Genomic DNA, 21,171 nt, shown 5'->3' with positions numbered 1-21,171 from the left:
AATGCAAATTAAAATCAATAAAATACTACTATATACATATTAGAATATCTAAATTGACAGTAACAATTGTTGATGGGGAACAAGTGTTGGCAATTGGAACTCTCATACACTGCTGGCGGGGATGTAAACTAGTATAACCACTTTGGAAACAACTAGGCTAACCATAAGTGCACTCTATGATGCTCACACAATAACGAAATCACCTAACCGCACACATTTCTCATCCTTAAGCGACGCGTGACTGTATTGGGAAGCTAAGAATTTTTTTGCCATGTCTTAGATCTACTGAACCACAATCCTTGGAAAACATATATTCATTTGTTCATTTAGTTATATAAATACAAGTATTTATCAATCATCTACTATTTGTCAGGCACCGTGTTAGTCTTTAGTTATAAAATGGTAAATAAAACAAGTATAGGCTTTGCCATTGTGGAGTCCACAAACTGCAGGAAAAATCATTAAACAAGAAATGAATTCATAATTACAGATGGTGGTAAAGGCTATGAAGAGTATAGTAACTGAGAATAAGGGTGGGGGAATTGCACCCCCATGAGCTATCAGGGTAAACCCCCTCTGAGGAGATGGCATTTGACCTAGGATCTGTAGAATGAGAACTCATGTTTGCAAAGACTTGAGAGGGAGTTTGAAGAATATTCCAGGTAAAACAATATGTGCATAGGCCTTTGGGAGGAGGGTGGCTTGCTCCAGAAACCAAAAGAATGGCATGTGGCTAAAGCTTGGTATGCAAAGGAAGAGAGATACAAGATGAAATATGAAAAGCAAGCAGTGTGGTAGATCCCACAACACTTTGATGTTTGGATGTAAACATTTAATACTTTATGTATTAAAGTAGAGGACTGCCTACCTTACCTCTAATCACCTCTATTTACTCAGCTTCTGCTTCCTCAAATTATGCTTTATTCCGCCCCCCTCCCACCTCCACTCACCCACTCAATTATAAACTACTTTATTCTCTGTATTTCCCAATTTCAATCCTCATAACAGAGAACCTGATTGATTCAGTTCACCATTTTATACCGCCCACATTATGTAGAGGTCGCTGGCCAGCCTACAAGATTAGTTTGGTTTGGGGAGGTGCCCACCTCTTGTCCAATCAACTGTGTCTGGGGCACAAGAGAAAGGGGCCTCCTGGTCTGCATATGACTGTCACTTCAGCCAAGGCTGTGAACAGGGATAGAAGAGTATAAATGGATGGGACATGCACAGTGTTCAGTGTACTCACATTTCTGTGTATCCTTGCAATAAATTTCTATAGGAAGGAATATGTCTGCTTCTCTCCTCATGAAACACTGAGTCCCTATGCTTAGAGGAAAATGAACATTGATAAAACATTGGCCTTCTTGATGGAATTCTGAGGAAGGGGATAGCCCCTCTCTCTATCCTCTGAGATCCCTCTTATCTGTTAGTGAGAGCTTGATATTCACTGGGTCCTATTGGACCCAATTCTCCCTTTGTATAATAAACATTTCACAATGCCCCCTTTTTTATCCTGAAATAAGATTTATAAGTATTATAACCTATCTAATCACATAATTTCAAGAAAAATCAAAGAACTATAATGCAAATGAGAAAAGAAACTTTTATAATAATATGTATTTTGACATGTAAGTAGTACACTTACACTTAAAGACCTAAGAAATACTCAGATCTTGTATCTATACACAGCATGAGTGCAACAGATAAATTGTAGACTCAAACGGGTATACTATGTGCACACCTCAAATACTACCCAAAGTGTTTGCTATCTGTGTCCTGACTTCCCAAAATGGTGAAAAATTTGGGCAAAGTCTTAACCAGAATAAGGTATAATCATCCCTTGATTTACACAATTTGTTTCAGGAAAATTCAATGTGCGACAAATACTTGTAAGACAGCCTTAGATGCTGGGCTCAGAATTATAAATGGTTTCCTCACCTACATAAATGTCCAGAAGGACATTAGAATTTTGAGAGATGGGTCAATACTTCATTTCCCAGGACAGTCACACACATTGCATGCGACTTAGCATCCCTGGTCCCCAATCTACTAAATTCAAGTAGAGGCCCTATTAATTTTGACAATTAAAAAAAAATGCCACCAACAATGTCCCAAAACAACCCCTAGAGGGCAGTATCTCCCCTTTGAGAATCATTGATCTAACCATTAGCAGAGTCCTGTGGACTGGCTATTTCTGAGACATACGAAGCTGCATCACAAGCACAGATAACTTACCCAAATTCAACTACATATCCTCAGAAAAAAAAAAATAGAGAGAGAGAAATACGTTTTGGGGGAGTTTTTTCAACTTTTTCACTCCCTTTTTAAATCAACTTAGTTTTACCTTTCTGAAACGTTATATAAATGGAGTCATTCAGTATGTACACCTTTGTACCTAGCTTCTTTTGCTTAAGATAATGTTTCTGAAATTAATTCATGTTGTGTGTATCAGTAAATTTTTATTGTTGTTTACTGAGTATTCTTGTATCGGATAGGTGTAACTCAATTTACTTATCCACTCGTTGGACATTTGAGAGTTGTTATCAGTTACAGGATATTATAAATAAAGCTGCTATAACCATTGAGAAGTCTTTGTACATATATATTTCTATTTAACGTCATAAGTAACTCTGCAACTGTTTTTCCAAAGTGCTTGTCCATGTTACATTTCCATCAGCAATGTATTAGCATTCCTGCTGCTCCCTATCCCCACCAAGGTCAGTCTTTTTTATTTTAATCATTCTACTGGACAAGTAATGATATTCCACTGTGATTTTAATTTGCATTTACCTGAAAGCTAATGATTTTGAACATCGTTTCACGGGCTTATTGGTAATTCATATACCTTCTTTTGTAAAATGTCTGTTTAAATATTTGCCCACTCTATTATTGGATTGTTTTTTTCTTACTGATTTATAGGAGTTCTTTAAACATTCTGGAAATGAGTTCTTTGTTTTATTTATATATATATATATATATATATACACATGGAAAATATATATGACATATATATATATGGAAAATATAAGCAATAGCAGTCCAAAGAAGCCAAAGGATTCCCTCCTTGAGCCAGTGCCTGAGTGAGCAGAGGTGGGAATTGTCTTCGTTCCTGTGCAGCAAAAGCACCTGCCAATGAAGGCATCACACTGCATTGTGTGACTGCACTGTGGAGAGAAATTTATTTTTTATAAAAATGGCTCTAAATATACCCAACCAGTCCCTTTGGTTTGACGTGTTCCATTGATGGAGGAAAACTTGCTACAGATGTCAGTTTCCAGAAAGGCACCTTCCTGAGTGATTTTCAAGGGTAATTTGAGCCACATGTGATTGTTGCCTGGCTCTCAGACATAAATATAGCCCTGGTACAATAAGCAATTCCATTCTACACTCTGCCATGGAAAACCCAGGTGGGGAAGGGAGTAGGGAGTCACCAGATCTTACCTTGAACCTTCTACAATATACATCATTGTAATTCCTTTGTTCTTTCCTTCTCCTATAAGCCCAAGGGATCTCCTGATCAGCAGAAGAAGAAACTCTTCTAATCTCTACTCCAACAGAAGACTCTCGATACATGTGAAAAATGCACATACATGTATATATATGTCTATATGTAGATATTATTATATCTATAATATATCTTTATATAGAGGGATATATAGGCATTTCTATACATAGATATCTATATTCATGTAGATATATTATATATACACACACATTCATTTGTAAGTTTTAAAATATATATATATATACAGTCAAAATTTCAGTCAAAAATTTACATATAACTTTTGACTCCCCCAAAAGTAAACTGCTAATATCCTGCTGTTGACTGGAAGTCTTACTGATAACATAAATAGCTGATTAACACATATTTTGTACATTATATGTATTATATACTGTATTCTTACAATAAAGTAAGCTAGAGAAAAAATATTATGAAGAAAATCATAAGAAAGAGAAAATACATTTACACTATTTTTTTAAATCCACATATAAGTGGACTTGCACAGTTCAAACCATGTTATTCAAGGGTCAACTGTATACATAGATATAGCTATAGATAATGAGATAGATATAGATACAGATATAAGTACAGATATAGATATAGTCATCCCGACAAAATATGAACCAAAAGCTACCAAGAATTATGAAAGAGTGGTGAATATTTTTAAGTTTATTGATGTTTTATTTTCCCACAATGTGTTCTAAACATATTATTCAAGTAATAAAATTGGAAATTTTTTTAAATTTCAAGAGGTATTTTAGTGCTGAAAATCTTAGGAGAATATCAGAGTACATATGGAAAAGTTTATGATATATTGATAAGTAAAAAAGGACACAAAAAATATGCACCAGTTGATTCCATTTTATCTGTCACATTTTACATATTTTTTTTTAATTTGTGGGTATTTATGTGTAGTGAAAATACTGATGATTTTTGCTTATTTGTGCTTCTCTTTTTTCCAAGTTTTCTCCAATGAAAATGTATTACTTTTACAATTAGAAAAAAAATGTTATTTTAAAAATACAAATAAGGGTAAATCTGGAAGACAAAATCAAGAGCCAGAGGATGGGGGTGGAGTTCTAGTACCATCACTTACTGGGTATACGACCTAGGGAATTCACCTAAGAATTTCAGCTGCCTTCTAAAAAAGGAGGGGATAAGAATATCATATGACGATGAGATTTAAGTGAGATGCGTGTAAAGCAGTCGATACTTACTAAAGGCTAACTGATACTATTATTATCATTAGCTCGGCCATCCAATGACTCTTTGGAGAATGCCTGTACTCTGAAATAGTACTTCTGGGCAACTCTGCAGAGCAAAAATACCTTCTCTAGTGTTCCTCACCCATGTAGGTCACCCTTGCACACTTCCAGTGCCAGGGAGTTCCCTTCCTCCCAAAGCTTCCCCTGACCTACCTATTGTGACTATTGTTCTACCCCAGAAAAAGCCTTGACCTGAGGTTCAAAGGTTTAAGTCCAAGTCCTGGCTCTGTGCCTCAAGGGCTGTGGGCCTTGGACAAGTCACTCTCTCTCTCTGGGCTTGGGAGCCTTAACTGCGAAGTATCTCAAGGAACTTCCACCCTAGACTTGCCTTGTCGAAAATGCATAAGCTGAATCTAATTGTAAGGAAACATCAGACAAACTCAAACTGAGAAACATTCCACAGAATCACTGGTCTGGACTCCTTAAAAACATCAACGTCACGAAAGGTCGAAGAACCGTTCCAGAGTAAAAGAGATCAAAGAGACGTGACAACCAAATGTAACGCTTGATCCAGGGATTTTCTTTTGCTGTGAAGGACTTCTTTGGAACAGCTGGTAAAATCTGAATAAGGTCCAAGATAGAATTTTCTCAATGTTAATGTCCTGGTCTTTATAATTGTATTGTGGTTTTATAAGAAAATGTCTTTGTGTTCAGGGGGAAAAACAACAGTGTAATATTTGGGCATAAAGGAGGTCATGTCTGAAATATATATTACTATATGTACATGTGTGTGTGTGTTATAAGTATGAGAGAAGACATAAGGTGAAAGTGGTAAAATGTCAATATTTGGAAAAACGGAGTGAAAGAGCTATCAGAATTCTTTGTACTATTCTTATAGCTTTCAGATTTTCTGGAGGTCTGAAATTATGTGCAGAAGCTCAGTGATAGTGGTAGTAACTGCAGCATTTCGTTTACTGTGCACTTACAAAGTGCCAGGTGATCTCGTCTGACCCCACAGCCACCCCCTTAAGAGTTGTCTTTATGCTCATTTTACTAAGAAGGATCCTGATATCAGATAGAGGAAGTGACTTGCCCAGACCACATAGCCTATGGTTTGTACGTGGCAGAGCCGGAGTATGAACTTGAGTCTGTCTGACTCCTCGCCCTCAGAAATCTTCACCATCTTCACTGCAACAAGGTCACAAATTCCCTCACGCTATATCTGAGGCTGTGCAAAGAAAACGTGGCTTCTTCACTCTTTGTAAAACAACTGAGAGGGGAGGGGTCAGAGTGCAGAGCTAAATTTAGTTCGGTCCAGTTTCAAACTTGGTCTAATTCAACAATTTAAATATTCTCTTGAGGTTTCTCGAGTTTGGAGGGACTTGGTTTCTGGTGTAATTGTTCAGTCTTTCAGATTCTTCCTTTCCTCTTCCTGCTTCTCCCAACATGAAGGCTGGGGTAGGGGCGGAGAGAGTCAACAGTCGGGTGCAGTTGGCATCTGCTGGGATCTGGGTGGCTTGGGACTATCACTGGGAATATCCACTGGCTTCCAGCTGTGGCTGGTTGCTGGTGAACTGGTTGACCTCTCACAGCCTTAATGAGGTCTGGGAGAGATACCAGGCTGACGTCACTTCGTGTCAGCCTTTCTGTGGTCCTATGGCCATTTCTGGGGTTCTTATCTCATCCTCTTTATGGAATCCAGATACCTTGACCACCTTGCCCCCGTCAGGTTGGGTCTTCAAACAGGCCTACTGGCTCTCAGTTCAGTGTCTAGACCCCTCAGGATCTAAGGGAGGTTCAAAAGCAGGACTAATATGTAGGTGGCACCTTTGTTATTAAAATAACAATGCTTCTATGGCCATGCAACCCTGAACAAGCCCGATCCAGTCTGATCTCAGAAGCTAAGCAGGGTTGGGCCTTGGAGAGGAGACCACCTAGGAAGACCAGGTGCTACAGGCATAAAAATTTTTAAAAATAAGGGATTGTAAGCTGTCAAGGTCCTTGCAATCTGTTAAATCGACCAAGGGTTGCCTCGCCTGAAAAATAAAAAAATAATATAATAACAATGCTTCTCTTCTGGCTAGTAAAAAGCTTTGGTCTGAGATCCTTGGGTCTCCCTTCCTCCTCTCTAGCTGCCTCTGTCATATCCCCAGGTCCCTCTCATACCAAAATGGAAAGGGTTAACACCCGGCACAGTCGGTGGCCTCCAAGACTCTGCTCCTTTCTGATGCTATTTTAACTTCACCACTCCTTTCTCAGTCTGACCATACTCTAAGGCTTCCCTGAACTTCTCCAAAGTCTCAGAGGGCAGTGGACAAGAGCCCCTTTGCCCTAGGTGTTCCCCAACTTATCCCACGTGCCTGCCTCTTTCTGGGCTCAATATCAGAGAGAAGGTGGGCCAGCACTGAGGGTCTCTCCAGCTCCCTTTCTCCAAGCTCAAGTCTATGATGGAGGCTAGACAGCTAAATACTTTCTTTCCTAACCTTCTTTACATCAGGGGTAGCTATGTGACACAGTCTGGCCCACGAGAAGTAAACAGAAGTCCACTGAGTGGGGTTCCAGAGAAAGTTTTTGCTTTCCTGATAAAAATGAGAAAGTTAGCCCATGTCAACCCTCTCTCTCCTTCCTGCTTTAAACAATGACGTGAGGCCTGAAGTTTCGGTAGCCACATATGACCCAAAAGGATCCCAGAAATGCTTACCCTGACATGGTTTCTGTCTACCTCTAGATTTCTTTTTATGTGAGAAAAATAAGTTCCTGCAAATTGAGTTTCCTACTTTTTTTTTTCAGCCAAATGCAATCCTGATACAGGGCAATTAGAATGTGTGTCCGTCTACCCACCTCACGGACTCTGCCCATGGTTTTTCCCTGCCTTGCTGTCTCCACAGTTCCTTGGGCCTGGAAGAGGCAGAGTTCTCCTCTGTCACCCCTCCCTGCTTAAATAAAAACTTTGCTTTCATAAAATCCTCACTTTCCACCTGGGCAGGCCCTTAAAATGCTACAATAGGAGATAAAGGAACATAGAAAAATCCTTTCACTCTTAAAAAGGTCTGCCTTTCAAGCCCAATGCACCATCTCATTCTGAATGCCAGAAGTGTGTTTTTAATGCTATTATTATTAATTCTCATTATAATTAACTCGTTATTATTAATTCTTGTTATTATTACTATTAACTCTTATTAGTAATTCCATCTTTCTTTTTGCATTCCTTCTATAAAGTCCTAATCTCCTGATATTATAATCATCCCCATTTTATGGATGAGGCGACTGGGGAGGCTGACAGAAATTGAGTAATTTTTCCGGAGCTGGAAAGAGCAAAAGTGATACAGGCAGGACCGGAACTATTTACAATGATCATTAATGCCCACTCTCCTTCTCACTCCCTCCACCAACTACCCCTCCATCTCTAACATACCTTGGACCTCTCCCTCCCCTCTCCCTGGCCCCAGGGGAGGTGGGGTGGAGGGATCCTGAGCAAGCAGCAAGAGGAGATAATTGGCAAGCATGTATTTTATTGGAGAACAAAGGTGCCAGCCCCAGAGCCAGCTACACATTTTCTGGCTTAGAGGCCGTCCGAGGCTTGAGTCCGTAGGGAAGGCAGCACAGCGAGCCATCTGGGCACAGGTGCATATAGGTTTCTTGCCTTGTGCAGTAAGTCCGGCAGGCCCCTTGGCCCTTCCAGCACCGTTTGAATTCACTTCTCCCTAAGCAGAGGAAGACCACAGGTCACAGAACAGCCCAGGGTCACAGGCTAGACCACTGTTCACAAGTTTGACCACAGATCAAGGGTTAGGCCATAGGACCCAGGTTAGATCCCAAGTTATCAGCTAGCTCTCTGGTCATTTGTTAGATGACTGGTCATATAGCAGCCCATAGGTTATAAATTAAGACACAGGTCAAAGGTTAGATTAGAGGCAACAGGCTAGATCACCAGAGACAACTCCTTAAACCACAGATCTCTCAGTCCAGGCTAGCCCACAAGTCACAAGTCAAACCACTGGTTGGTTATAAGTTAGAGACTATTTTCATGTTCAGGTTAACCTGCATCCCAGGTATGCTTTAAGCACTTTTCATAACAAGACTATACAGTTATTGTTATTGTATTATGATCCCTCTTATACAAGTAAGGAAACTGAGGCACAGAAAGCTTAACAATTTTCCCCAAGGTCACACAGTCATTAAAGGAGCAGAGCTAGGATTCAAAACCCAGGTATTCTGGCTCTAGAGTCCACTCTTGTTACCATTATACTAACTGCCTCACACACTTACGGACTCATTTAATGTTAAAATTTAGTGAAGAAATTTCCAACCAGGAGCCATGGAAGAGGTAAGGCTTTGGGTGAATAGATCTTATACTCTCTCCTACATTTTTGATCACAGCATGTAAGGGGGCATAACCTTTGTTTATTCCTTCAACACACAGGAGGTACTAGGGGTATCACAATGAACAAGATGGCTGTGGTCCATGGCCTGGAGGAGCTTCTAGCAGGGAAGGCAATTAAATCGCAAGCAAATCAATAGAATAACTAGAGTTTTGGTAAGTATCCTGATCAGAGTACTGTGATGGCCAATTAGGGCAGGTGTGGGAGAATGAGGAGAAAAGAGGACCTGTCTGTTATAGCAATATTTCTAGACATATGACCCAACAACTAGGAAGAACTGGGGCTGAAAGGGAGGTGGAGGAGAGAGGTGTCTCCCTCTAAATTAAAAAAGAGTCCACAGAATCTTTACATGATACCATGGGCTCACATGGGTGTTATTCAGCCCTGTCAATCAGCCCAGTCAATCAGCCTATCCTTTTGTCCTGCCAAAGGAGAGAATCTTAGCACGATGCAGAGCTGACCTCAAAATCCCCCTGTGTCAGAGAATCCACATTCTGAATAGGGTGTATGTTAATGGTTAATGAGGTGATGAGCACCCAGCTCAGACTGCCTGGGTCCAAATCCCAGCTCTGCCATTTCCCAGTTGAGTGACCTGGGCCTCAGATTCCTCACCTGTACATCTCTCTTTCAGAGGGCAGTTATAGAGGATTTAATGATTTTAGAACAGTGGCGGCATATAGGAAATACTCAATAAACGGAAAGTGAGATTATCAGAATGACAGCTTAGAGACATGGAGCAACTAGGGTTCATTCTAGGCCAATCCTCTCATTTTACAGATAAAGAAAAGAAGGGACTTTCCCAATTCTTCCTAACCAGTATGAGGTGGGTCTGGAACCAGAAGCCAAGACCCTGACTCCCAGGCGAGGGCAGTTGCTATAATAACTGCTCTTAACATATCATCACGTTTCAACCTTCCAACCCTGAGATATAGAAGTTATTTTCTCCTACATGATCTGCTTTCCCTTCCTCATATCTTTGACTTCTCTCTCCACTTTTCTCCTTGTGCTCCCCACTCTGGACACACTGGCCTCCTCACCGCTCCTGAAACATTGTCGGTCGGTTGGTCGGTCGGTGGGTTGGTCAGTCGATCTATCGATCTATCGATCTATCTGTCAACTATCTACCTATCTACCTATCTATCACCTTCTGCTGTCCTTATACAGTAAGTCATCATTAAATGTCATCAAGTGAGGTTCTGTGACCTTAAGCGAAACCTATAAAGAAACCAGTTTTACTATAGGCTAATTGATATAAACAAGGGTTAAGTTCCTATGGCATCTCATCAACCTTATAATGAAACAAAGTTATTCAAGAACCTACTGTATTCTCACTCCATTCAGATCTCTGCTCAAACCTACCTTATATAAAATTATAAGATATTTGATATTGACTCCAAAATAGTTCACTGGGGAGGAGGGGCTAGTGAATGACAAAAGAGGATTGATTTACTTTGAAAATTGTTGAGATCAGGTGATAGATACATGAGGATTTTCTATACTATATTTTTATTTAGGTTTGAATTTTTCTCAAAAAGGTTTCTTTTTAAAACTCACATCATTACATTATTCTCTACTTTCATATGTTTATGGTTTTCCATAATAAAAAGTTTTTTAAAAAACTCGCCTCGTTCCTCATATCTACTTTTGTGTACATATGAAATAAAAACTTTAAAAATAAAAACATCCAAGGCCTTGCAGCTCTCCCAACATCCCACATGCACACACCACTCTGACTCCTTGCCCTGCTTTTATTTTTCTTAGCACTTACCACCACTTGACATATCATATGTTTATTTGGTTACTTTCTGTCTCCACTAACTAAAATATCAACTTTATGACAGCAAGGACCTTGTTTTCTTTCACTGCCGGATCCCCAGCAATTGTAATAGTGTCTGGCACACAGCACATGTCTTTCGAATGAATATTTGTTGAGTGAATCCCATTTTAAAGATTAGGAAGCTGAGGCGTGGGCTGATTTAGCAACCCTCTCTAGGCTGCCCAGTAAGCCAGTGATGAGACCAGAATTTAAACACAGGTCTAGGCCTCTTCTGTTCCCAGGATTTCAGAACCTATTCCTCATGGTTCTTACATTCTACACACATACACACATACACAGGTGATATTACCTGGAGGCACATGACCCAGAACCAGGAGAGCCACAATGAGCAGAAGCAGCCGTGTCATGGCTACAGGGCCCACTGGGGAGAGAGAACACAAGCAGAGAGGAGCCAAGCACATTGCCTGTGGTCCAGGCTTTATTGGGCTGCAGATCAAGGCAGGAGTGTGGGCAGCAGGAGACCTAAGTGGGAGTCTGAGGCCTTGTGGTCCCAAGGTTGTAGCTAGAGTTCAGCCAGCCATGTGGGAAACTGGTCAACCACACCCTTCGGACATTGCTGAGCTCTGAAGCTGGGGTCAGAATTTCCTGAAGCGATGCCTTGGGTCAGAAACAGGATATCTTCCCACTTAAGAGGGTGGTGAAAATCTCAGCTTCAAAGAGACTTGCTTCAATGCCAGCATCTCCCTTTAATCCCTATAACTTGGACAGGTCACTTAGCCTCTCTGAGCCCCAGGCTATCATCTAGGAAATGATGATGACTCCCCCCCTTGCAAAGCTAAATACATAGAGGTGTCCCTTCCTGATGCCAAGGAGATGGGACCAGAACTCACAGACCTGTTCAAACAAGCATGTATTTTGGCCTATGCAGAAAATGAGAAGAGTAATAGTACCCACCAAACAGAGAGTAATGGCTACTCAGCTCATTTCAAGGGTTAAACGAAAGAAGACAATGGTTCTCAAAGTGTGGTGCCAGACCAGCAAGCAGCAGCAATAAATATCTGGGGTTTGTTAAAAATGAAAATACTAAATCAACAGTTCAGGGGTAGGTCCCAGAAAGCTGTGGTTTATAACAACCCCTCCAACTGATTCGACTACAACACTAAAGTTTGAGAACCACTGAGACCTTATGTGTACAGAGATTAGAATAGTGTCTGGTCCACAGGCATCTGAGTTGCACCTTCAAAGACAAGGAGGGGAAAGGGTATTCCAGACAGAAGGAATGAAATGTACTTGAAAGTGGCAGGCATGGCCGGAGCAAGGGATTGGCTGGGAGGAGAATTGAAATGACCCTGCTGCATAGGACAGAAGCCAGAGCACGATGGGCCTTGAATGCCAAGTTCAGGCTTTTGTATTGTAGACAACTGTCAGTTTTGTAACAAGGGTGTAATCTATTTAGATTTCAATTTTAAATAAAGAAACTGAAAACAAAAAGGAAGGTGACTTGCTTAAGGTCATACCGCAATCAGGTTGCAGAGCTGGGGCTTAAACTAAGTCACCTCATTCCCAGACAATATATGACAGACACTGCACCACTCACAACCCAGCTTGTAAGTGGGACAGGGAAGCTTAGAGAGCCAAGCCACAGAAGGAAGCCAAGCGTGAAGGGGTTCAGCTAGTCTACCATGCTGCTGTGGGAGTTGCTCTGAGCTGGACACGTGGACCCCCTCAGCTATGACGACCCCCACCCACAGGTACAGCCTGGTCTCCATGCGCCCCACATACATACCTGTTCCTGTCCCTCATGACCTAAAAGGAAGCACTCTCCTTAAGAGCCTGGATTCTGGCCCTATGAATGGCAAAACTCACCAGTTCCCTACTGTCAACTTCTTTTCTATACCAAAATCACAATGTCTCTTTCCTCCTACTAGATATCCTGGAAGAAAAAAAACAAACCAAACCAAACAAAACAAAACAAAAAAGCCATGTTATAGAAAGAGATAGTAGGCTGAGAGACAGACCTGAGAACCAGGCACAGGTAAGTCTCAGTTTGCTTGTCCTCTTAGTGTTGTGTCAGGATTAAATGAGCTACAAATCCAGGCAAAGTGCTCAGACCGTACTAGGCACAGCACAAATGCTCAATAAATATTCATCGAAGAGTGGACAGCCATTCTTCCAGGCACAGGACAGCCCGAGCTGTATAACATGTGTTCAACCTAGAATTTGGTGAGTGAATGTATGATACCAAAATAACATATTCAGAACTTGTCAGTGCAGATTTCCTGGGTTCCCTCCTCTCCTCAAGACACTTCCCAAAACTAATTCTTCCATTCAAAGCAGAGTTTCTCAAAGCGGGACCCATGAACTTTGCATCAGGATCACTTGGGCATTTGTTTAAAACTCAGATCCCCGAACCCTCTCCCAGTACTGCTGAATCCGCCTCTGGAGGAGGGTGGGACCTGGGAGCCTGAACATTCAACGAGCTTCCCAGGCAGTTTTTGTGAGGACTAAATTTGGTGTGCCCCATTGCTGGAGTGGATAGATGCGGATGCACAGGAGATCCAGCCCCAAGAATTCCGAGCCCCCACCCTTCCTCACTCTGACCCGCTCCCCCACCCCAACACCGTCACCCCTACTCTGGACAAAAGACAGCAGGCGCAGGTCAGCTGAGCCCTGCAGTAAAGTCATTCAGCGGCCAAGGCCTAGGGGCGGAGACCCCGGGGCTGCCCTGCTGAGGCGGGGCTGGACGGGGCGGGGTCGCGGCTCCTCCCCCTCCCGGGAGGCGGGGCAGGACCGGCTGAAGGGGCTGTGTGCGGAGGCGGTGGTACAGCCTGGAGCACCCGGCAGCTGCGGGCCGGGGACCCTGGACCCCCACCCCACGCCGAGGTAAAGTCCCGCGCAGCCCGCCGCCAACTTAGTCAAGTTGGAGCGGAGTTCGCCAGGCGCCTGCATGGGGAGTTCTGCAGCGCAGGCAGGGCTGGGGGGGTCTCGAACCCTCATCCCAAGGGTGAGTGTCCTCCACCTGGGGCCCGGCGGGATGGGGAGCCCGGGATAAGAAACTCGCCCAGATCAGGGTACTCACACCCAAGACCCCGAGCTGGTAAGCCACGACTCAGACTCCGGGAGTGGCACATGCGCTCCCGGGCCCTGTAGATCCCCTCCCGCCTCTCCCCTGCCCTCTCTCCCCCACCCCACCCTCCCACCCCCGTCAGGACTCTGTCCTTTCACCATCATGGACCAGGCTGCCTCTAAGCCCCCACCCCCCAACGGCCGCTAGAGGCCGTCGAGCTAGCCTCTCCTGAATTTTTCACGTAGGGGGCGGGCCGGACACGCTGTTCCCATGGCACCAAGCCGCTCAGGTTACCTCGGGAACCCCCAGAACCCTCCCCCCCCTTCCTTCCCCTTTCGAGTACCAACGCACCCAATCCTGCCTCTTCCTCAGCCTTCATAAGATGTGGCAGCGGAAGTGAACCCCCCCCCCGGAGGCCATTAACCCTCCTCCGTACCCTAACCCTCTATCCGTGGGGAAGGGGAGGACACGGCAATTCAGGTGCCTTTCAGAACAGGGGTCTCGTGTTCTGAATGGGAGGGGCAGGTCTGTGTGGACATCCCACCTCGCTCCTGCTCCTTTGCCTGTGTGTTGTGGGGGAGTGGGTCATCCTCAAGGCACAGGAAACAGCCTCTGGGTGCACATGCAAGTGTGTGTTCACAGCTTGTGCATTCACCCCACCCCCAGCCTGACCTAGACATACTGTGAGCCTGAAGCCAGAAAACCCCCACCCCAAGGAGCTGAGGCGCCTCCTCCTCCTATTTGAACAAGAGGGGACTCTGGAGGAAGCCATTTCTACAGAAGAAGTGGCTCAAAACAACCATTAGAAAGACGGAAGGAAGGAGCCCCTCTCAAGGATGACGCTAAACACTCAGCAAGAAGCAAAGACCCCCCTGCGACGGCGAGCCAGCACTCCACTGCCCCTGTCCTCCCGGGGTCACCAGCCTGGCCTGCGCACAGCACCCTCCACTTCCACACAACCCCAACATCCCCGTCTGGGCCACTCAGCTTCCCTCAACCCTCCCACCCGGCAACCTTCACCTGCCCCCAACGATTGGTCCTCTGAATCCAGCGACTCTGAAGGCTCCTGGGAGGCCCTCTACCGCGTGGTACTGCTTGGAGATCCTGGCGTAGGGAAGACCAGCCTGGCCAGCCTCTTTGCAGGGAAACAAGAGCGAGACCTCCAGGAACAGCTGGGAGGTAGGGACCCTGTGGGCTGGGCTGGGATGTGGCCAAAGAAGAGAAAGCCCTGTCTTCAAGAGGCACAAGGCTGCCAAGAACAGTCGTACAATTCATGCACTGCTCAACTCTAAGGGGCATCATTCACATAGACTATGAAGTGAATATGCCCCCTAGAGTTGTGCAGTGCCTGCACAATGGTCTACGGGAGGGAAATTCCTTGAATAATGAGAAATTTGCCAATTTATCATGGACGAAAGGGTTAGAATTTAGTCTCGTGTAAAGAAATGGTAGACTTCCACCCAGCTCAGAAACCCCTAGCCCCCAATTCTCCCTGACTCTTGGACCATCCTAGCTCCATAGACAACCATCCATGGCTATCACGACCTGCAGCCAAACTAAAATACTGCCCAAAATGGAGACTCCCAGACTCCAAGTTCTGGGTTCTGGGTTTCTTTATTCCCAAGAGATGCAGTGAGCTTAGAGGCTCAGAGGCCCCAGGACGATCAGGGACAGGGACAGGACAGCGGACATGAATGTGGGTCCCTGCATGATTAGCTGAGAGGACACAGGGTGAGTGGGAAGGTGAGTCAGTTAGTTAAGAACAAAGAGAAGGTAGAGACACTCTGACCAAGCCCTTTCTCCAGGCTTGACCCCTCTAAGAGAGAGAACCCATATGAGAGGTATACAAATGTCTAGGTGTGACAGATAGGGGGGCTGAGGCTCAAACAATATAACGTCACCAGCATGAAGCATGTAAGCCAGGGACACAGCAAGACTGGAAGAATTCCCAGCCCAACTTTAACCCCACTACCCCACATTCATTCAGTCAACCAAACCAACAAAAGTTTTCTCAGCACCTACTATATGCCAGGTACTGTGCTGACAGCTGGGGAGACATTGGCTCCTCATGGAGCCTCTTGACCTATCAGGAAAGACGGACATCAAAAAAATGTGGTGAGCACTTCAAGAAGTGAAGGGTGCTGTGACCATAAGGGGGTCTAGGGAGGCCCACACCCTCCCCAGGCCTGCCCCTTCCCCCTGAGATCCAGCTCTTCCCTCGGTTGCAGAAGATGTGTACGAGAGGACCCTCACGGTGGATGGCGAGGACACCACGCTGGTGGTCATGGATACCTGGGAGGCCGAGAAACTGGTATGGCACAGCAAGCGGGACTTGGGGGTAGGGTTTCTGAGCCTAGTACCAGATTCCTATCCCCTCCTAGGACACTACAGAATAGGGACAGGGCAGGGGCCCTTCTCAGCCTCGTCCCCCCTAAAAAAACCCATGGCTTGTGCATTCATGCCACCCCTAGCCTGACCCAGTCTGCCTTTCCAACCAAAAACAGAAGAACCTCATGACCCTCACCCCCTTTTCTCACTCCACTGGTTCCCTCTCCGAAGCCATCCCAAGATGTGCTTCTCCCCCTGCAAGCCTTCCCCTCTTATTAGCACCCTCATCCCCCTCCACCCATCCACATCGTGCAAAGGAAGGAACACTGAATTTAGTATCAAAATGCCTGAGACTGAAACCCCCTTTATCTTACCAGCTGTGTGACTTTGTTCAATTTACTTACCGCTCTGAGCTTCACTTTTCTCACCTGATAAATGGGTCGATTATTCCTGCCTTACCAGCTGTTTTTTTTTTTTAAGTTCTTATGCAATTTCACAGAGATAAGCATAATTTGGAGCATAAAAAAAAATGCTGAACATGGGTAAAGAATTGTAAATTATGATCATGCTTATTAATCATAACTTGGTAGCTAGTAAAAAAGGAAACCAAAGGGTGTCCTTCCCTAGCCCCTTCCAGAGCAGGAAGAGAGGAGCAGGCAGGGACCTATCCCTATTATATTTTTCTTATCTTGCTTGAGTTTTCTTTTTTCTGGCCATACAGGTAATACATGTTTCACTATAGAACTTTGAAGAATACAACTAAGCAAAGAGAAGGATCTAAAAAGCACCTGAGATCCCATCTTGCTAAAGAGTAGGTCCCTCCCCTAACATGCAGGGAGACCCTGCCTATATGGTAGGGCTTCAGAGGAGTGTTGGGTGATTGACAAGAATGGGTGGGTGACAGCTCCACTGACAGGCCCAAAAGCAATGGATGAAGGATCTGTGTGGCCAATACCTTTAAAAAGGAAATGCAGGTCCAAATGAACATAATAATAATGATGATGATTCTCCCGACAGCAGCTGACATTTTATGGAACACTGGACATATATTATGACATTCAGTCAAGAAAAAAACTATACAGTGAGTTTTCTGATTCCTGTTCTACTGATGAGGAAATCAAATCTGAGAGGTTAAGTAATATGTCCAAAGTTCTCAGATAGCAACTCCTGACTCCGTGGAGCTCACAGACTAGTAAGGGAGGGGTACTTTTTGGATGCAGATGAGAATCTATGGGGAAGAATCCAGTGAATTAAGAAGTGTGATCAGCCTAGGAACCCCATTTGGGAGACGGAGGAGAAAGAGTGCTGGACTAGAAGGCAGGAACTGGAATTCTGTGCCCAGCTGACTGTGTGGCCTTGAGAAAGTTTTCTCCTCTGGCCCATGGTTTTCCTACAAGTAAAATAGGGTAACTGAATCAAAGAGGGTCCAGACAGTAGCAGCCTTGTTGAAATAAGCTTCCATCCTTCCCATCCTTGGGCTAGATGGTTAGAGGTCAGAGACAGAATCTGACAGAACTGGGTGGGCCTTTGGCTCATCCGGTAGTGCCCTAGCTTGACTGACCATCAGAGTCACATGGAGAGAGTATTAAAAAAATAATGAATGAATGAGTGAGTGAATGAGTGAATGAATGGTCAAGACCCACCTTATGCTACAGATGGGGGAATTGGGACCCAGAGAGAGAAGGGATCTTGTCCATAATCAAAATTGAGAACCCACATCTGTCTGACTCAGCTCACAGTTACTTGGCCTGGGGAAGGATCAATATGGCTGTTGAGAACTTAGCCCCTTTGGCAATGATATTGACCGTGGATCTGATGCTTTCCTACTCATCTACCTTATTTGGTTATCAAAAAACCTCTGGCTCCTTCCCCCTCACAAACAATGCCTCCGCCATATTTGGTATTTCCCACTCCTGACCCACTTCTCTCCTGCCCGGCCTGTTCATCCTTTCAACCCCACTCACAAGTCCGCTGTGAAGCCTTCCCACGCTCTGCCAGGTGAGTCATCCTGGCCTCCCCCACCTCCATGGCTTCTCCAGCCACTTGCATATGGATACTTATCACACTGCATTATAACTCTCCATTTCCATAGTCTCCTTTCCAGACTGTGAGCTTTGGAGGGCAGGAATTGTGTCTTCTTAAACACTTATAAAGTTACCCAGGTGGTCCAGTCTCAGAGTGACAACAGATCACCATCCAAAATGGAACAGCAAAATAACTCCAATTCTTTCCTTGGTCAAACAACTTGCAAGGACTCCACTTCCTAAAATGGCCTGTGCTTCTCACAGCCCCTTCCCTCACACTCCAGTTACTCCTTTCTCTCTCTTTCTCTCTTTCTCTCTGTCTCTGTCTCTCACTCTCTCTCCCCAAAACTGTCCTGAAAAATGCCTTCCATTGAAGTCGGCCTCCATCCTCACTTCTCTCCCTCCCATTTTTTTCTTTCGAGAAGACTGCAGAAGGCCAAAAAGACTGTCTGGCCTGACTGAACCCTCCTCAGAAACCAGATAAGAGTTAAACAGGTAAAGCCAGAACAGCTAAACAGCATACCTCCTTAGCAGGAAGAAGAACCAAATAATTTTTTTTTGTCTCCAGTGCCCAGCCTACAGAAGGAACCAATGAATGGGAGAATGTATTGAGGTGGTGTCATTAGCCCAATTTTTCAAGCAAAGAAACTGAAGCTTAGAGATCAGTGGTTTTCCTAAGGTGAACAGGGAATTATGGCAGAATTTGTCCCTCAAGCCTATCCTAAGTATAAACCTCAGCCAATCCCACCCATTAGACCATCGCAGCCCCTTTCTCAGCCAGGGTCTCTGTGTTCTCTGAGGATGGGCCTGGGATCTCTCCCCTACAGGACGAAAGCTGGAGCCAGGAGTCATGCCTGCAGGTGGGCAGTGCCTATGTCATCGTGTACTCCATCGCGGACAGAGGCAGCTTCGAGAGTGCCTCTGAGCTCCGCATTCAGCTGCGGCGCACACATCAGGCAGACCACGTGCCCATCATCCTGGTAGGCAACAAGGCAGACCTGGCACGCTGCCGAGAAGTCTCCGTGGAAGGTGAGATCTCCACTCCACCCTCCTCCACATTCTTCTCAGCCTGTCACTGCTCCTCCTCCAAAGCTCTTCACCTCAGTGACTGTCTGCCTCCCTCACTCCCACCCCTGCCATCCTGCGTCTACTTGCCTTATCTTGAAAGCTAGGAACCATTCCTGCCTCCTCTCTCACTCCCCCAAACCAGTCCCCAAATTCTTTCAGATCCACCTCCCTTAACCCCACATTCCCTTCCCCCCATTCCCACAGCCTCTACCCCATCCAGCCATCTCCACTTTAGCCTGGGCCAGCCCCCATACTTCTCTATCCCCAGTTGGTTCTCCTCACCAGCTGCCAGTTTCCCAGAACCAGATCACTTCTTTGCTTAAAAATTCCCCCTTTGGCTCCTCCATGCCCTTAATCAGAGATACTTTATCCACCAGGCATGTTAGGCCTAGTCCTACAGGCTTTTCAAGGGCTTACATCTGAGACCTAAAAAAAGGCAATTATTGGCTCTGAAATAGAGAAATTTATACATTCAGATTTCAGAAAGCTTTACTTGTCTACAAAACATGTTATTGTGTCGGCCTGCAAATACAAACCAAAACATTTAAAGTTATATATAAATTGTATTTGAAGTAGGATGGGGAATATTTTAATATGTTTGCTATATCAGGTGGGACCCGTAAAGATCTTTAAATGGCCCTACTTACAGGAAACAATCTAAAAATTATGGAATCTGAGACCCAGAGAAGGGAAGCCAGTTCCAGAGGATCACCAGCCACTAAGGACTAGAACCCAAGCCCTTGCCACCCAGCCCAGTGGCATGATGGAGATGGAAAAGTATATGCTTTGTGAGCAGACATTCAAAATTCCAAAACATAACCCCAGGAGACTTGTTAAAATGCAGGTTCCAAGACCACATCCCACCCAAACTTACCGAATCAGAATCTCTGCGGGCAGGTCTAGGAATCTTCATTTTAACAAGCTCCCCCATATAATTCTGACACAGATTAGATCCCTTTGGTACCTGGCATTCAAGACCCTTCCCTACCTGGTCCCAGCCTCCCTGTCTTCCCAGCCTTCCTGTCTTCTCGGCCTCATTTCTGCCACTAGGATGCGGACTAACTCCTCAAAGCCACACCTGATTTATCTCTGGGTCTTCTGGCACCAGCACAATGTATGGAAAAGGAAAAATTGCTTCCAGTTGAGATTGAACATGGCTCTTCCTACCTTTATCTCCTTCTCCTCCCCTCCGCCCGCCTGACCCCGCGCCCTCAGAGGGCCGCGCCTGCGCTGTGGTGTTCGACTGCAAGTTCATCGAGACATCAGCCACGCTGCAGCACAACGTGGCCGAGCTCTTCGAGGGCGTGGTGCGCCAACTGCGCTTGCGCCGCCGGGACAGCGCAGCCCGGGAGTCACCCGCGCCCCGACGGCGGGCGAGCTTTGGCCAGCGCGCTCGTCGCTTCCTGGCACGCCTGACAGCCCGCAGCGCCCGCCGCCGGGCCCTCAAGGCCCGCTCCAAGTCCTGCCACAACCTGGCCGTGCTCTGAGACCGCCCGCCCTCCCAGAAGTGGCAAGACCCTGGGGTGCACGCTTAGCTCCTCTGACGCCACCGAGGGGCAAAAGCTTGAAGTGCGGCTCGTGGGCCTTGCCTGCCCGCTGCCCCGATTGCCAGAGCATCTCCCGGAGCCACAACTTCAGGGACCCCTCCGTCCGGGAAGCGATGGACAGACTATGGGGCTGAAGACCCAGCCGAGCACAAAGTAGGGTTTTTTTTACACAGGGCGTGTGTTTTTGTAAAAATTTTCTTTATTCTTGGGCTCTGGCCAACCCTCAGAAACCCAGCACAATAAAGTAGCCAGAAGGATGTCCCGTATGAAA

The 21,171-nt window shown here is 45.2% G+C and overlaps 2 protein-coding genes across 6 annotated transcripts; one reads left to right on the top strand and one right to left on the bottom strand.

Moving 5' to 3' along the window:
• Positions 1 to 8,211: 8,211 nt before the first annotated feature.
• Positions 8,212 to 12,687, bottom strand: DEFB124 (defensin beta 124). 2 transcript variants are annotated; one of them, XM_036229548.1, is made up of 3 exons: positions 12,653 to 12,687; positions 11,216 to 11,287; positions 8,212 to 8,411 (listed from the first exon to the last, which is right to left on the bottom strand). In XM_036229548.1, exons 2-3 carry the CDS (start codon positions 11,271 to 11,273, stop codon positions 8,254 to 8,256), a joined length of 216 nt encoding a protein of 71 aa, XP_036085441.1. In that variant the 5' UTR covers positions 11,274 to 11,287; positions 12,653 to 12,687; the 3' UTR covers positions 8,212 to 8,253. The 2 variants fall into 2 exon arrangements, with proteins under 2 accessions (XP_036085441.1, XP_036085440.1); XM_036229547.1 differs by lacking the exon at positions 12,653 to 12,687 and having other exon boundaries at positions 11,216 to 11,382.
• Positions 12,688 to 13,640: 953 nt separating this feature from the next.
• Positions 13,641 to 21,171, top strand: REM1 (RRAD and GEM like GTPase 1). 4 transcript variants are annotated; one of them, XM_016148863.2, is made up of 5 exons: positions 13,641 to 13,749; positions 14,600 to 15,112; positions 16,162 to 16,244; positions 19,113 to 19,314; positions 20,569 to 21,171. In XM_016148863.2, the coding sequence occupies exons 2-5, from the start codon at positions 14,770 to 14,772 to the stop codon at positions 20,838 to 20,840; spliced, it is 900 nt and encodes a 299-aa protein (XP_016004349.1). In that variant the 5' UTR covers positions 13,641 to 13,749; positions 14,600 to 14,769; the 3' UTR covers positions 20,841 to 21,171. The 4 variants fall into 4 exon arrangements, with proteins under 4 accessions (XP_016004349.1, XP_016004347.1, XP_036085439.1 ...); XM_016148861.2 differs by having other exon boundaries at positions 13,647 to 13,870; XM_036229546.1 differs by having other exon boundaries at positions 13,647 to 15,112; positions 16,165 to 16,244.

Source organism: Rousettus aegyptiacus, unplaced genomic scaffold, assembly GCF_014176215.1.
Source record: "Rousettus aegyptiacus isolate mRouAeg1 unplaced genomic scaffold, mRouAeg1.p scaffold_m13_p_12, whole genome shotgun sequence".
In the NCBI taxonomy this organism is placed as follows: Eukaryota; Metazoa; Chordata; class Mammalia; order Chiroptera; family Pteropodidae; genus Rousettus; species Rousettus aegyptiacus.
Note: the sequence above shows the minus strand (reverse complement) of the source record. Positions and strands in the feature narration are given on the sequence as shown.

Bases quoted from the DNA above. Each gene is read 5' to 3' on its own strand.
- DEFB124 (XM_036229547.1), bottom strand. From the start codon at position 11,327: ATGTGCTTGGCTCCTCTCTGCTTGTGTTCTCTCTCCCCAGTGGGCCCT. The intron at 8,412-11,215 runs GTAATATCACCT...TCCTCTGCTTAG, and splicing joins TCTGGGTCATGTGCCTCCAG to GGAGAAGTGAATTCAAACGG.
- REM1 (XM_016148863.2), top strand. From the start codon at position 14,770: ATGACGCTAAACACTCAGCAAGAAGCAAAGACCCCCCTGCGACGGCGA. The intron at 16,245-19,112 runs GTATGGCACAGC...TCTCCCCTACAG, and splicing joins CCTGGGAGGCCGAGAAACTG to GACGAAAGCTGGAGCCAGGA. The intron at 19,315-20,568 runs GTGAGATCTCCA...CCGCGCCCTCAG, and splicing joins CCGAGAAGTCTCCGTGGAAG to AGGGCCGCGCCTGCGCTGTG.